General features: G+C 39.6%; 1 protein-coding gene across 1 annotated transcript in view; it reads right to left on the reverse strand.

Moving 5' to 3' along the window:
- The window catches only part of GRK4 (G protein-coupled receptor kinase 4), a 379,913-nt gene that overhangs the window by 125,006 nt on the left and 237,003 nt on the right, over positions 1–17,904 (reverse strand). The window contains exon 4 of the mRNA XM_082256443.1: positions 7,753–7,830. Within this exon, the coding sequence (XP_082112569.1) occupies positions 7,753–7,830 (78 nt within the window). The remainder of the gene's footprint in view (positions 1–7,752; positions 7,831–17,904) is intronic.

The following is a 17,904-nucleotide window of genomic DNA, read 5'->3' on the forward strand; positions in this document are numbered from 1 at the left end:
AGAAATACCTGGGAACCACAAATCCTAGCATATCCTTCTAGCCACAAAAAGACTAGACAGAAATTGTAGTACACAAGATGATGGATCAAAGGATACTGCCTGCTTTGCGCTACCAAAAGTTATCTTGAAAGACGTACAGTATATCTTCCAGCCAAACATACCTGTGAGGTACCTCCAATTTTCTCCCCATCGCTCACGTTGACCCACTGGTCAGTTCCCTAAATAAATCTCTGTAGAGCCAGTATACTGATCTTCTGAATTACTATAGATCAAGGTTTGATTAAAGTTCCAGGTAGCAGGCTAACATGACCCAACTGGGGAAAGGTGGCTAAAAGTATCAAACTGGAGATGAGAGCCCCCCTTGTACTGCCCACAGCAGGAAGGTGGACCTAGAAACCCAGGTGCAGATGTTCTGCCACCTGAGTTCCAGAGGTGTATTAAATGCCTGTATTTGGACAAACCAGTTAGAATGTATCTGAATCTGAAACACCAGTTTTAGCTGGTGAGTCCCTTTAATGTTTATACACGATTATATTTCACCCATGTCAGAGATATACTTCTGATCCAAAATAGTAAAAAATCTATGGAGCCGCTTCATATGAAATGGTACATAAAGAATATTTATTTTTTTGAACCCAGGTCTTAGCACAAAGGACGTCATCTCAGCTGTAGTGGAATGCAGTTTACAATATGGTATTTCTATGCAAATATTTCATATTCCACAGAAACCCCCTACACACGCAATTACAGCCTCAATTAGCACAAGGGAAAATATATTATCTAAGTGCCACAGTTAAAAATGCATTTACATTTTAAAGAAAAAACATACAAGCTACACATCTACCGCAATCCGCATTTTCTTTGTAATTTGTCTTTTGGGTAATAGTTTGTGAGCTTTGAAACAGAGCCAGGCTTTGAAAAACACACTCCAAACTCATTTCCTGTTGCTGATGTTCTTGGCCAAGAACATCTGGTTAGCATTTCTGAGGACTAGAAGAATGGGTTACAGAGAAGAGTCACAAGTTTCCACGAGGAACAAAGACTGCTCTGAAACTGCCCCAAACATGGACATTACAGCTTGTGTTGATGAACATATATTTGGACATCTTTCTGTGGCCTTGGATTATGTGCTTGCTGGCATGTCCCCTTTTGTCAAAGGTGCCTGTGGTGAAACATGGGCAAAAAAATGTATTTCAGATGGGGCAGTTCTTTTAAAGTTCTAAAAATAAAGGTAGATTACTCAGGGTCAGACTCAGTTTAAAGCAGAACTCTAGGCAAACTACTAAATACACTACTGAAATAAACATACGGCAATTGTCTTACAAGCCAAAAGATTTTGGCAGGGCAAATCTGGTGATCTGACTCATCTCTGCTGCAGTTAAGCAACACAGTTTATTCACTTTCCCTCATCCCACTGATCTCTCCTCCTAGTAGCAAGTTCCTTGTGAGCCCATATGCATGCAACACACTTGGTTGGTCTCTAGAGCTACCCCTTCCTTGTCCAAGCCTAAATATCACATATGGAATTAGACTGAAAGTGTATTTATAAAACAAATATTTTATTAAGTGACCCTTTATTTTATAGTTGGCTTGTGTTAAGTTTTAAACTACTACTGCAGTGATCTGTCTTGTGTTCTTCAATGGTAAGATCCCCCCCAAATAAGCTATTAACTCAGTTACCTTTTGCTGTGTAGCCCACTTTAAAAGAGGGAGTATTACCCTTTCTGCTGCAACTGTATCAGCAGACCTTAGGTGACTGGCCAGGCAAGTTGGAAAACTTTTGTTAGACTTCTTTGATATGTGCCATTAAAAAAAAAAAGCTAATTAGAGTTGTCTACTGTTGTGGGATATTTCCTCTGATGGAAAGCCACCACATATGCACTTATCAGTGAACACGTTTGTCAACTTAAAGTGGTATAATACCTATAAACAAAAATGTAATATATTGCAGCTTACCAATTCTTAGACATGGCAGCTGAATTTATTTTTCTTTAATTTTCACCTGGTAAATTTGCCAGTAAAGCTGTCTATACATGGATTTAAATTTGGCTGGTTCAGCGTGGAATGGCCAAATTTCGATCCATGTGTGGTCACTTTGGTTAAACAGAAGTCGATCTACCAATCAACTTCTGTTCAACTACCCTTTTGGTATTTTCTCACACAATCAATAGGCTGTAATAGCCTGCAGTGTATTTTGGTGGCAGGGATGTCTCCCCACTGTCAGAATACAATGACACAGCGGGAGGATTTCCCCATCCACACTGAGTGTTTGGATGGGGAAATTGAGTTGAATCCACTGGTTGGTTGTTAATCAAGTTCATTCAAATCTACTGGTGCATCTAACCTTACTCTATCATGAGAATGAATGTTGCTGTTGCTGTCGTTCAGGAGGAGCTGCTGTAGTAGTAATCCGATGTTAGTACAGCAATCTCCCCCGCTAAGAGATTGTGTTCTGACAGGGGGATGACCCCCCTCCGGCCAGAACACACTGAAAAAGGTCTGCCGATCAGCGCTGATCGGCTGCTGATCATCAGAGTTTTTTTCGGTCATGCCCCTGTGGCCAGCTTCTGTCAGAGCAGCTGCCGTACACATGGTCAAATGTCGGCCAGTTTCTATTGAACCAGCTGATGCCGCTCAATATTCAGCCAATGTGTACAGCCCTTAAGTGTTTACTGGCCAGATCACTAGGCAAAAATAAAGGGGAAAAAAGCAGAAATAAATAAACCAACACATAGCCACCGAATTTAGGGATTTGTAAGCAGCAAAATATGAAATGTTATTTATTTATTTTTTCAGTTCAATACTGCTTTAAGTGTTAAGTTAAAATTATCAGGTCCCACCATGTAGATCAAGCTTGCCCTCAATGAACAATGGTGACATCTTCTCTTGTCAGAACAACTCCCCGACTCACTGACACTCTCAGAACTCCTCTGCCATTCAACCAGGAAGTTCATTTTCTGATGGTTAGCTTTTTTTCCTCTTTATGTGGCAATGTTGGGCAATTGCTCCTCATGTGGCAATGTTGGGGTCTGGCCACTAGCCGCACAGGCCTGAGCACTGCATCCTGAAATAAGGTCACATGCATCCTCAATACCCATATAAACTCACCAAGAGCTCCGAAGGCATTAAGAAGCAGCATGGGAGCAAAAGGAGTATCAAAGAGTGACAAAACGGGCAAAGTGACAGGTTCTCCTTAAAGTAAACCTATGCCCGGACTAAGCACATTGAAGCATTTACATTTTCTGATCAAGCAGGATGAGTCTTTTAAAACGGTGCCACTGCCCTATATAGCTACATGCATCGTAGAGAAATTAATCTTCAAATTTCACAACAGAGGCACTGAAATTAGCTTCTCTCTCTTTGCTTATTCTGGCAGTAGGGATAGGGCAGCTTTCCAGTCTTCTAATGTAAACTAACAGATGCTGTAAGCTGTTAGAACCCAACTAAAACCAAATTCAGAGTCTTTGTTCTGCTCGTTGAGGATGAACCGATTCACAATACATGCAGCTATAGAAGGTCTTGTTTGACAGCTACTTTACTGCTTTTTAAGATCTTGTAAAAACTTTCATTTCTATAGTCTGGGAACAGGTGAACCCTAAACTTAATTTGTCATTACGAAAGTGTGTGGGTTAACTTTCTTCTAAAAATGTTAGTTGTTTTTTGAAAAACCTGGAACAAATATGCAGCAAGAGAACTTGGAATAAAGTTAGAACACTTGATCTACATACTTGTTCAAGTTGAATGAATTAAACAAAAAGGAAAAGTCAGAGGGTCAACAAGATAAACAGACATGTAGCATTTTAAGAAAGATCAGCAAAAAAAAAGTAGCCCTCCATCTCTTTTGACAGGTTTGAGCCTGTTGATTTCACGTTTTTGTTGTTCTTGAAATTGTACATTTGGACAGGCAGTACATTACCCCTGCTGTTTCTTGAACAGTATACGTTGCAAGGATTTTAGCATACCTTAATGATGATTCTTACCAGTTTCTGCTTTGGAGGTAGTGATTAATGTAGGTTTGCTAGCACTTTGGCAAAACTGACTACTAAGTGGGAGGGGTTTACGATCCTTATCCTTAAACTATGCTTAGGGCACTCCGTCCAGTCCCGTGATCGATTCCCAGCGGCGGCTTCAGGGAAGAGGAGCGACAGCCGACAATAGATGCCCCATAGTAAACCTATGGGTGACATCACCGCAGAGTCATTTTCAGTCACTGCTCTCTCCTCTCCCCTGAAGCCAGTTGCTGGGGAGATCATGTGACCGGACCAAAGTGCACTAAAAATAGGTGAATGTAAGCATCTTCCTTTCACAGGTTAGGATTTAGAAACAGGGTGGGAGTAGGTGTAAGCTTAGTTAGTAATAGCCTGGAAATCCACTTTAAGACTGTGCTCTTGAAAACTGAGAATTTCTGCTGAATCTGCTGTTTTAGGGTCTCCTCCCAAACCCTAAGTATATCATTTTCATCAAGAGAATACGCAAACCATAGACTCCATTATGAGAGTTGACTGTTTTCTTTGCCTACCTTGGACATAGTCAACACTGTCCATCTGAAGAGAGAGTGGCCACACACTGATGCCTATATTCATACCCATGCACATGTGTCTAAAAGATGCATAGGAGCACCATGAAATCGTATATATTCAAAGGTTAGGTATTCCTTTTAGATGTTGATTGTATAGTTCTTTATAGCTCCAAGCTAAAATCATAATGCCTGAATCTCATTTATACCTCTCACATACTGTATAGGTCTTATTTTAATCATAAGTAAAAAAGCCTCATCCACGTGCACAGTTCAAGACCCATAAAAATCACCAGTGGATGCCTACAGATACAAATGGATGAGGAAGTTCTGCCTCTTCTCTCCCATCCTGCTAACTGGAGGAGCAGAACACTGATGAGGTCACTCCTATAAGCAGATTAACAGTATCAGACTGCAACGTAACAGAGCCCTGACCAATACATTTAAAGGTTTTAAATGAGTACATACCTGGATCTGAGTTTTATTTAAATATATATGCCTGGAGGTCTACTTTTACTCATTCATCCAAAATTGCTTTTTTATGTAGTTGGCAGTTTTTTTTTTTAAAGAAATTAGAAAAATAAAAAGCCCTGAAAAATGTTAAACTCGTTGAGACACTAAATATATATTGTAAAGTGGACCCTTTGCCGCTCTATCAATGGATGGTAGGCAAAAGGCATCTGCAGTTGTCAAAGGATATGAAGCCATGTTACCACATAAACATTTTCCAGAGAAACCTGTATAATTTAAATGTACACTAAAGGAATCCTTTACATCCAACCACATTTTTCAGCATCTCCTCTCTTTTTTATTTCCAACATGAGTTTACTTTACGCTCCAGCACTTCTTTTATGACCTCATTTATAAAGCAATTACAAGAGCAGTCTGTGCTTCCTATTAGGCTACCAATTAGCGTTCCTCTTTTCTGTCCAAGCAACAGGAAAATCCACAAACTGGAATAACATTGGTGAACGAGTTCAGATATTACAAAAGAAAATTCCATGTTGACACACAATGACAGGACACAGAGATGAAAACTGATGAAAACATGTGGGACATCCTACCCCCCACATACCAGGCCACTCAGTGGAAGACCTGAATGTTTGGATTTTGAAGGGTTACTTTATAAACAACCCTGAAGGTACAAACTTCTCTTTATTCTTGGTTCTACCAGGTGTTGCAAATTTAAATTATTCCTGGGATTTGTCAGAAGGCTTTACAACCACCCAACCTCTTACCTTCCCATTCATGCACTGTGCACCACTCCCTCCTCTACTGCTTCTTCCTTAGCTTTCCCATTCCTTAAGCCCTTATATTCTTCTCATTTATTTTTAATTTTATTTCTCAGCTTTTATTGCGTCTAGTGTGATTTTCTCCATTCTACAGCTTTCAATTTGATTTGATAAGTATTTAACAAAGCCAACGAAAATGCACAAATACAATTTTCAATTTAAAATCATAACTTTTCTCTCCAATTCTCTTCAACACAGATATCAAGCTCATTAAACTGTACTTCCCTGTCTTATGCAATGTTCAGTTTTGGACCCTTAGATCCATGTTTATAGAATGTACACCACATTGCTAAGTCTTCTTCTAGGTTATAATAAACAACCAATAACTTTTCTAAATCACAATCAGATACTTCAATTTTGTCCTTTGGTTATGGTAAGACCCGATGCTATGTATCCTGCTACTAGGCTGATGGATATATAGCACATATGCAAATACTTCTCTTTCTTAAGAATGACATTTTCTGAAACCACTAAAAAATTCTGTGTGTGATAGTGAGGGCTTCTGAAAGTTTGGAAGCGATCATTTTTACCTCCAAGCTTGGGCGAAAAGTCTCCTTGAGCTGCTAAAAAGGGCCAGGATCGAGACACCCATAGCCCTCATTTTATCTGCCATTTTTATGACCTTGTATGTTCTTCCACTTTTCCCATTCCCAATAGTTAGAGTTGTACAGGTATATATTTTTTTAATAGAGAAGCTACAAGGCTACCAATGTGTATTAATGTTTAAAACAGCAAGTTTCTATGTAAAGCTCATAATTGTATATTATATATATATATATATATATATATATATATATGGCAGTCATATTTGTTCAAGACCTGTTATTTGTAGTGCTACACACTGGTTTGCTTTACTGCTCCTTCTCACAATGCAAGTATATACAGTATGTCTGTTGACCCACTGAAATAATTCATTGGTCAACCACAAACTTTATCCATTCATATTTCCCAGGTGGCTGTAGGGAAAAAAAGGAGACATGTTTCCACCCAGGTTAATATCCTTGGCTATTTTTTACATACCTGCAAATGTTCTTAGAGAGCGTACAATAGATATAGAACATTTGTTTTATTTATTATTCTTTATCCATCAATCCTCCATGACAATACACCCAATATTCATATGGACTGGTTTACATGACCATGATATTTGAGAATCAATGAGAAGTTGAGGTAGTGTCCAATTACTTAAGTAGGGTAATCTCTATAGGAAATAGTACCATCATGGAGGATTCCTGCAGATGTATTTACCAAGAAATCTAATTACACATTTTCCATAAAGCGTGTGAATTGGATCTTCTGAAAGTTAACTGTCACATTTGCATGTGGGTCTGGAGTAGAGAAAAAGACAAATTAGAGAGTCTATCCTTTTCTATTCCTCCATTCATGTCTAAACCATGTCGGAACCATGTCCAAACCATGTCTGGGCAGCACAGTGGTTAGGTAGTTAGCACTTTCGCCTAGAAGCACTGAGGTTGAATCCCAACTACAGCTATAGCCACCTGGAGTTTGCATGTTCTCCCTGTGCCTGCGTGGGTTTTCTCCGGGTAATCTGGTTTCCTCCCACACTCCATAGATATGCTGCTATGTTAATCAGCTCCTGTCTAAATTGGCCCTAGTATTTGTATATATGAATGTGAGGGAGAGACCTTAGATTGTAACCTGCTTGAGGGTAGGGACTGATGTGAATGTACAATATATATGTGTAAAGCACTGCATAAATTGACAGTGCTATAAAAAGGTACCCGAAATAAATAAATAAACCATAATGAAAATGATCATCGGAATCTTTATTATATTTAAAACTTACACAGGAAGAGATAACTAAATCACTTCAATAACTGATACAAGTCTACGAGTTTAGATCTAAACAAAAGTATTATTCTAATGGGTCAAAAGGAAATACATTTATTCTGCTTGCTGTTGTCAATAGTAAATCTGACTTACCCCATTCTTAAAGAAGGTGTCCAAAATCTTGAGGCCATGGTCTTTGCGCTTCTCATCTGGGGCAACTTCATACTCTGTCTGCAAATTTTGAAACATATTTAGAGAAATTGTGTCAACTTCTGAGACAGAGAGCATATCACTGACCTACTGCCTGCCATAACAGGATACTAAGTTGCTTCAATCACTTTACAAAGAAAACAAAAAGTAAAAGTATAAAATTGTGAAGAAATGCGTTCATCGCTTTAACTATAACATTTTTGAAGGATGTGTGAACCCTTGACAAGGGGAATCCGTAGTAACTCAGAATTGTCAGTCATATAATAAAACATTGGTGATATGAGAGCTGGAATGAAAGTAATGCACGAGTGGGCAAAACGTTTTTATGAACCTACATTCTATAGATTATTTAAATTTCACATGCTGGTACTGTAACTCTTCCTCTACAGTAACTCTTCTTCATTGCAGGTAAATGGATTCTAAGCAAAAGCCAACACTGAGTTCTTGGGGAAGGAGGGATACAGGCTGTCCGACATCCACAGAAATCTCACAGAATGTTTACGAAGATGACACCATGGACAAGAATAATGTTCAAAGATGGAGGAAGAAGTTTAACCACTTAAGCTCCAAATGGTTTTACCCGCTTCATGACCAGGTATTTTTTTTTGCTATTCTGCACTGTGCTACTTTAACTGGCAATTTGGCAATTGTGCAGTCATGCAACACTTTACGCAAATTAAATTTAATTATTTTTTGCAAAAAAAAAAAAAAACAAGGCTTTCTTCTATTGGTATTGGATCACCACAGGAATTCTTATTATTTATTATAACGAAAAATACAGAAAAAATTTTTAAAAGACAATATTTTAACTTTCTGCTATAAAACATAGCCAATAAAAAAATTTGAAAAATCACATTTCTTAAAAAATGTAAGCCAAGATGTAATCTGCTACATGTCTTTGGTAAAATAGGGATTGGTTGGTTTGCATGAAAATTTTAGCATCTACAAATAATGGTTTATATACATATATATATATAAAAATATATATACATACCTATATATATATATATATATATACACACACACACATATATATACACACACATATATATATATATATATATATATATATATATATATATACACATATACACACACACTGTATGTGTGTACAGCATATATATATATATCAATAGATAGATAGATAGATAGATAGATAGATAGATAGATAGATAGATAGATAGATAGATAGATAGATAGATAGATAGATAGATAGATAGATAGATAGATAGATAGATAGATAGATAGATAGATAGATAGATAGATAGATAGATAGATAGATAGATAGATAGATAGATAGATAGATAGATAGATAGATAGATAGATAGATAGATAGATAGATAGATAGATAGATAGATAGATAGATAGATCTATATATATGTATAGCAGTTTTGTTTTGTTTTGTACTAGTAATGGCAGTGATCAGTATGTTATAGTGGGACTATGATAGTGCGGCAGGCAACCTTACACCAGTGACACTAATATAGTAATCGATGCAAATACTATACACTGTCACTGTACCAATGACACTAGCTGGGAAGGGATTGACATCTAGGGGCAATTATAGTGTTGACTATGTATCTATCAAAGTTTGTAATGTGTGCTGCTTTTACTCATCGATGTGGTTGTTTTTCTCCCTGTGTTGTTAGTAAACGCAAGCTCTGTACTGTTGTTTGCTAAGCTCATCAGCAGGTCCCAGCCAAAACTAATTGGCTGGGACCTGCTGACTGACTTGTGCTGTACCGAATCACACTACAGATGGGGTGCGCACGCCCCCTACCTGGAAATGCCAGATCACGTCCATGTACGTGATCCAACGCAGAGCGGCTGCCATGCCACAGCATATTTACACGGGGCGATCAGCAAGTGGTTAAAGAAGGGTGAACAAGCACTGAAGACAAACCACATCCGTAAACATTCTGTAGCCTTCTGTGGATGTCTGACAGCCTGCACCCTTCCTCAAGAACTCAATGACAGCATGTTGCTTGGAATCCATTATGTACCCGCAATGGAAAAGAAGAAGAATTGCTGTAGAGGGAGAGCTACTCTACCAATTTAAGCAACCTACGTAAATTAATAAACATGCTATGCCCACTTTGGCATTACAGCCCTCAAATTACAAAAATTTGTGAAGTTTTTGGAATGATGCACAGGTGACATTCATGAAATTTACACATCCAATGTGTCACACAAACATACTAAAATTATTTGATCAGGTAACAATTTTACTTCTGATTTTGGTACTTTAAATGTAACTATATTTTGAGCATATCTGTTTTAACAATAGAAAAAACACTACTGAAACTTTCTGTTTTAATTTAGGATGGAAAATAGGAAAATGCTAATATTAGAGATCTAATCCTCTTTAGGTATGGAAAAGGGTAACCAAATTGGCTCCTTTCATTTTATAGTTTGAACAATAAGCTTCTATGGGCTTTCTTGGTCAAAGTTATAGAAGAAGGAGTCTTCTCACCACCCACATTAGAAAGCCTCATCTGTCTAACACCTGCAGAGATTAAGGTGTCCGCAACATATTCCAGGCCTACATACAGCTTAGACAATGAAGTTTAGCTTAGGAAGACTAAATATCACCCAGCAGAAATGTATACAAAATCTGCAGTGTAGAGAACTGCACCCTGTGATGTAGACAGCTTGCAGCCTTGTAGTAATTAAAGGGCCACTAAAACTAAAAAGAAAACTTTAATCTATGTGTAAGGGCTACCAATACCTTGCAAAAGTTATCATTGCATACAAAAAACCTTGAGATTTGTGCCATTTATGTACCCCTGTGGTGCTGCCTATTACGCTCTCTTGGTTTTCACGTTAATGAGAAGGCAGCAGTAAGACACTAGCTGGTAAATTTCTGCTGAAATACTATTGGGCAAGATGTCAGTGGAAACTTTTATCTATCCATCAATGCTAAAAAAAAATTGTATTTATATAAAACCAGTTCAGAGAAAAGAGGTTTTGTGGTTATTTGTTTAAATAGAAGACAAATGAATATAGTTTTTTCTAAACCGCATACTTTATATACACACACAACAAAATGTAAGTGTACATAGCACTGAGATACTTTTATCTAAAAGTCTGATAAAATATAAGTGTAAAGTGTTACTAAACCCACAACAGTAAAATCAGCTTGTATATGCAGTAAAGCACACTTGTTATATGCACTGTGGAACCTAGGAGGTTAATCCTCTGCATTGTGTAAAAAGGCTGTTTGATCCTGTCTTATCTGATCCTCCCCTTCTTCCACAGTCTCCAATCCATCTGCTGATAGTACAGAGCCTTGGGGGCACTCTGCACATGCTCAGTTTGATGCGTATTGCTAGAGAGTTTTTTTTCTTTTTTTTCTTGGGAGAGTGCATGTGATCAGCACAGGGCCAATCAGCACTGTCCAGACAGAGGGACAGGGGCCCAGCAGCCTCAAAGGACAGTCAGAATATAATGAAAACTACAAGCTTTAACCACACACTGATAGAAGACACTGATAGAAGCTATACACTGCTGATGGGAAAAGGTATTTAGCGGTTTAGATTTACTAAAAAAGTTAAATTTCCATGTTCTGTGTATTGTGGGAGACCAGATATAGTGAATGCAGAGTCCTGGGTTTAGTAACACCAAGTATGACATTTTCCTGAAGCATCAAATAACAAGTAAACAATCACCATGTAAAACAAGCCATTCAGTTTAAAATAGAAATGAAAGGCAAAACATTTTTGTATAGATATAAAAACACATTATAAATACCCTTTTTTAGAAGTGATCACAGATCCTTTGTTCTCAGCTGCATAAGAGGTGGAGTGGGGGGTGTGGGGGGTGAGAAGCAGCAGCACACTGAGCTCCCCAGTGAATGGCTGTACAGCAGGGGCGTGTCAGGACAAGTCTGATCATAGGAGGAAAGAACACTGAGTTCCCAGCACAGCTACATAACTGACCATGATGTGTTCTTCTGCTTAGTGTGGTCAGTTTTTTAATAGGAAAGTAGAAGGACTGGCAGGAACACCAGGGATTTCACACAAAGGAAGCAATACAAAAAGAACAGAATACTTTCCCATACAAGTACATGGTACAGAAGGCACATATCTGGAATATACAGTGTTGGGATAACAAACGCTATAAGTGATACATTTAGTACATTGAACTTAACACATCAAAGAGAATACAGCCTTCTCATGTCTCACCCTTTATTGATCTTGGAACAAAATGTTACATTACCACAATTTATGGGCTGCAGTAAAATGATACCATGCCTTTTACTTGAAGTGTACTTAAAGCCCAAACTGTCAAACGTTTTTTTTTCTGTTAGTTCTGAATACAGTAGTAAAGAGAATTAAACCTTAGTCGGGTTTTTATGTCCACTTTAGCTCTTTGTTTAGATTGATTACCAGAGCGGGAATTTTCTACTATGAACCCTTGCTTAAGTGATAATTTGTTTAGGAGAAAATTTCCCTAATTTTGAAGTGATTTAATTCTTATTCCTGTTGTATCTTCAAGACAGAAAGGGAAGGAAATCTACCTATCCATCCAAAGGCATAGAGAAAAGAAATAAAAATGAAGGGACATAATGTAAGTTCTTAACCCTCCTAGCCTAAAATTATAATTTAAGTAGATGTGTCTCTCTTGTATGCAGCTGCCTTCATGCAATAGCCGGCAGTGGAGATTCCCCACGTTTATGCTGTTTATCTTGATTTGTGTATGGAAGTCTTAAAGCAGAGTTCCAGGCTGCAGCTACAAAAAGTGAAGCTGCGGACTTTTAAATAAACACACACTTACCAGTCCCATGATCCAGCGATGCGGCCGCTCCTCCCCCTGGCGCCAGCATCACTAGTGTGGGCATCCGGTTGTGACAGCTTTCGGCTTCACAGCCGGGTGCGCACTGCACATGCGCGAGTTGCGCTGCGTGTTCTGAATGGCCGGACAATCTTATGGGACCTCTGAAGATTTCAGGGAGGGAGGGGGAGAGGAGAATTAGGCGGCCCGAGCTGAGGTGGGAGCGGGTACCTGTCCAAACTTGGTACCTCGCCAAAAAAAGGACACACCAAATGTGGCATGTCAGGTGGTTGGGAGTACTTAAAACAGAAGTTCCACTTTTGGGTGGAACTCTGCTTTCGGATTCATGTTCCTGTTACCTTTAACCACTTTACCACCAGAGGATTTTGCGGTCTTACGTCCAGGCCACTTTTTGCGATTTGCCGCTGTGCGACTTTAACTGACAATTGCGCAGTCATGCAACGCCGTACCCAAACAAAATTTACGTCCTTTTTTTCCCACAAACAGAGCTTTCTTTTGGTGGTATTTGATCACCTGTGTAATCTTTACTTTTTGCGCTATTAACAAAAAAATAGCGACAATTTTGAAAAAATAACAATATTTTTCACATTTTTTTATATGAAATTCCCCCCAAAAAAATGTAAAAATCAAATTTTTTTATCATTTTAGGCCAATTTGTTTTCTGCTACATATTTTTGGTAAAAAAAAAAAAATTGCAATAAGCTACAGGAAAGCTAAGGGAAAGATTTCTGTCATTTTTGGTGTTTTTTTTTTTTAACGAGTAATGGCGGCGATCTGTGATTTTTTTTGCGGGACTGCGACATTGTGGCGGACAGATCGGACCCTTGACTGACATTTGTGACACTTCTGGGGGTACCAGTGACATTACTACAGTAATCAGTGCTATACATATGCACTGTTACTGTAAAAATGACACTGGCAGGGAAGGGGTTAACCATTATTGGTGATCAAGGGGTTCATGTATGCCTGGTGCTTACTAACGTGTGTGGGGGGAGGTGACTGAGTGACACAGGGACAGATCGCAGGTTCAGCTATGCTGAACCCTGCAATCTGACCCTGTCTGTCACTTAGGAGATCCGCCCACTTTGTTTACACAAGCGGGCGGATCTCCACACTCGATTCCCCGACGATCGGGGAAGAGCGGCGGTGATCACCGCTGCTCCTCCCCTGGCCCAACTCCCGCTGTAACTGAATACAGGAGGGGAATGTCTGGTGACGTAGGTCTACGTCGCCAGACGATAACGAACCACTTTGCCACAGTACAGTCAACGTGACTGGTCGGCAAGTGGTTAAGTTACCTTGCTCATACAAAGCATACTTTAGTATTTGATTGCAAAATGGGCAACCCTACAAATTAACTTGTTGCCCTTGTCAAACAGGAACCATCAGTCCTGCAAGAAAATCCAAATGAAACCATCAGGAACCATCAGTCCTGGAGGAAAATCCAAATGAAACCATCAGTCCTGGAGGAAAATCCAAAGGAAACCATCAGGAACCATCAGTCCTGGAAGAAAATCCAAATGAAACCATCAGTCCTGGAGGAAAATTCAAATGAAACCATCAGGAACCAATCAGTCCTGGAGGAAAATTCAAATGAAACCATCAGGAACCATCAGTCCTGGAGGAAAATCCAAAGAAAACCATCAGGAACCATCAGTCCTGGAGGAAATCCAACTCAACCAAATCTCTTTTTTTCTCTGCTGTGTCAAATGGTCATTTCGAGCAAAAGATCATTTGAAAACACCAAATCCTGGATTGATTGTTCATTTTTTGTTACATATATGATCAGAATTACCCTTGTACTGTAAAATCTACATAATGACAACAGAAACAAACTAAGGCTCTATGCACACTAATGTTTTTCATAAGCACAACAAAAAAAAGCTAGAAAAAAATATTGGATGAAAAATGCTGATAAAAGCTTTTTTTTGTGCCAACTTCTAGTAGCATTTTAGTAGCATTTAAAAGCTTTTAGGAGCATTAGCATTTTATTAGCGTTGTTGCAGCTCATGAAGAGAAAAAAAAAAAAGCTGTTAGCAACATTTTAGTAGCATTTACGAACATTCAGCTTTTTTCTGCTGAAAAAATTTTCAAAGAAACTCTACAAAAACATTTTTTTTTCTGCTCCTTGAAAGCTGAAGTTTAAAAAATGCTAATAGCCTAAAGTAGTGTGCACTGAAACATAGGTTAACACTATTTTGCTTCTAGAACAGCTTCCAGGAGCTTAAAAAACATGTGCATGGAGCCTAATAAATTGGGTAAAATTCACAAACTTTTTAATATAGACAAAATTACACACTAGAGCCCTGGTCCCCAAACCTGAGGCCCTTTGGCACTTTTTGTGCAGTACTCGGGGACTTGCAGTGACTAATCTGCATTTACCTGTTGCCCGGTATAGTACGGATTTCTAGCAGCCTAGTGTAATATGTCTTAAAGTGTTACTAAACCCACAACAGTAAAATCTGTATATGCAGTAAAGCATGCTTGTTATACTCACTTTGGAACCTAAGGGGTGTATCCTCCACATTGTGTAAAAAGGCTGTTTGTTCCTGTCTTCTCTGATCCTTCCCTTCTTTCACTGTCCCCAATATATTTGCTTATAGAACAGAGCCCTGGGGGCATTTTGCACATGCTCAATTTGGTGTGTATTGCTAGAAAGTTTTTTTTCTTGGAAGGGGTGCATGTGATCAGTACATTAGTCTGTAGATGCAGAAAAACATTCTTGTTATACTCAATGTGGAACCTAAGGGTTTAATCCTCTGGATTGTGTAAAAAGGCTGTTTGTTCCGGTCTTCTCTGAGCCTCCCCTTCTTCCACTGTCCCCAATCTATTTACGGATAGAACAAAGCCCTGGGAGCACTCTGCACATGCTTAACCACTTTAAGACCGGAAGGATTTGCCCCCTTAATGATCAGGCCAGAGGCGTAACTAGAACCTTCAGGGCCCCGATGCAAGAAACCATGAAGGGCCCCCCAGACCCCTGGCCGGGGCCCTTCCCTTCAAGCCCGGGGTTATTCCCACTAATCCTGGGGCTCTTTACACTCGTTGCATGGCCTTTTATTATGGTCCCGCAGCAGTATCCTTTCACAAGTTCTGCAGTGGGCCCCCTTCCTGCAATCTTGGGGCCTCCCCACAGTGGTGCAATGCCAGGGCCCGGTCGCAAGTGTGACCTTTGAGATCCTGGAAGTTCACGCACTGGTTTGCTCCCGGGCCCCCTGGAGCATGGGGCCCGGTAGCAATTGCAACCCCTGCAACCCCTGTAGTTACGCCCCTGGATCAGGCCCTATTGTGCGATTCGGCAATGCGTTACTTTAATGGACAATTGCGCGGTCGTGTAACGCTGTATCTAAATAAAATGGATGTCCTTTTTTTCCCACAAATAGAGCTTTCTTTTGGTGGTATTTGCTCACCTGTGCGATTTTTATTTTTTTGCGCTATAAAAAAAAAAAGTGACAATTTTGAAAAAAAAAACAATATTTTTCACATTCTGCTATATGACATTCTCAAAAAAAAATTAAAAATCTAAATTTTTTTTAACATTTTAGGTGAATTTGTTTATTGCTACATATTTTTCTCTCAGCGGGGAGTGATCGCAGGTGTCAATCGGAGCCGCCTGACACACGCATCGGCTTCCCCGCTGACCATCAGGGGCGGAAGTGTGCTGCAGGCAGAGCGCGCTCGCCCCCTAGCTGCCACCAAGTGAGCAACGTATCCATACATTGTTTTGCCTGTACGAGCCACCCTGCCGCCGTGTGTGTGTGTGTATGTGTGTATATATATATATATATATATATATATATATATATACACATACATACATACATATACACACATACATATACATACACACAGTGGCGGCTGGTCAATAGGGGGCGCAGGGGCACCCCCCCCAAGGCTGTTCATGTATCATCAGTGTTAAAAAAAATAAAAATAAAAGTGTACCTTTAATGCAGCCGGGCGCCGGACACATTTCTGCTATGGAGAGGGGTGGGGGTTTTGTGATCATGTGCCAACTTTCTGGCAAGCTGATTTGCGGCCCTTTAGAGTGTCCTCGGGGCGCAGAGCAGTGCGCCCCAAACACTCCCACTCACCATGCTGTCCTGTGATTGGATTCCAGGACCTCCACCGACGTAATAGGGGCAGTGCTTTGGTGTTGCTGTCTGCTTCCTTCGCCTCACCCCAGACGTCGGTCTTGCAGTCTCTCTCTGCTCACAGTCTGCTGCTACACAGGAGGAGTGAAGGACGCTGACTCAGTGAGAGTGAGGAGGAGTGGACTGGACGGACAGATCAATTCGGAGGAGAGAGGGCAGCCAGCCAGCAAGAGAGCGGGAGGGTGCCCTCAGCCCAGTCGATCCCAGGCAGACAAAAGGTGAGTGGCTTGCACTTGAGCTCCCAATATCAGAAAAAAGTTGGCCACCACTGTACTAAACCCCTGAGATCATGCATTATTCACACAACACGTTATTTGAGTGAAATATTTAAACTTGGGCTGTTAAGAATCACCTTCTAGAATAAACAGACAAAGTATTCAATGGTTTCAGCTATTTAAGAACTTTGACAGGCTCAGGCTGAGTGATGACAAATACATTGTGATATATACTGTAGATGCCATAATGCAAAGAACAAATCAGACAATTTACAGTACATTTGTCTGTAAAAGAAAATAAAAAATTGCCTAAAATATTCTGCAAAGAGGCCATGTTGCTGGAGAACATCCAGTCCTAAACGGCTAGGAACAGCTAAGACTAGCGCAATTACAATTTCTTTACTAAATCTACAAAGCTAATAAACATATGCTGAATCATTAAATAACGATTCAAGAAATGTTTATATAGCTCAGCTTCTTAACAGAGGGAAATAATAAGTTGTAGGGCCCCAGGGCAAATATTTTTGTGGGTGACCTCACTACCATGTAATTCCTTGTGTCATTAAGAAAAAAATAAAAGTTATGCAATATGACTATTTGTATGTGTTCAAGGCCTCCCATTGGTTCTCAGGCTTTATGGGAGAATACAGAGAGAACCTAATTCTCCCATCCCTATATTTTCTGGTGTCCTTCCCTAAATCTAGGCCTGGTGAAATGCCGGACATGGGTTGCACCAACTGTCTTCTTCTTTTCATGAGCTCACATTTTCCTTGCTCACACTTAGAGTATGACAAGATCCTAAATCATGAAAACATACAAGAAACAACAGTTTGGCCTGTAAGAGCACAAACAGTCTGCTGAATTTGCTGCTAGAGTTATACCAGAACTTAATTTAGAGGGAGACTGAGTGGATTTTCTGCCCTTAAGCCCTATTT

This window comes from Pelophylax lessonae (genome assembly GCF_965119305.1).
Source record: "Pelophylax lessonae genome assembly, chromosome: 1".
Classification (NCBI taxonomy): Eukaryota; Metazoa; Chordata; class Amphibia; order Anura; family Ranidae; genus Pelophylax; species Pelophylax lessonae.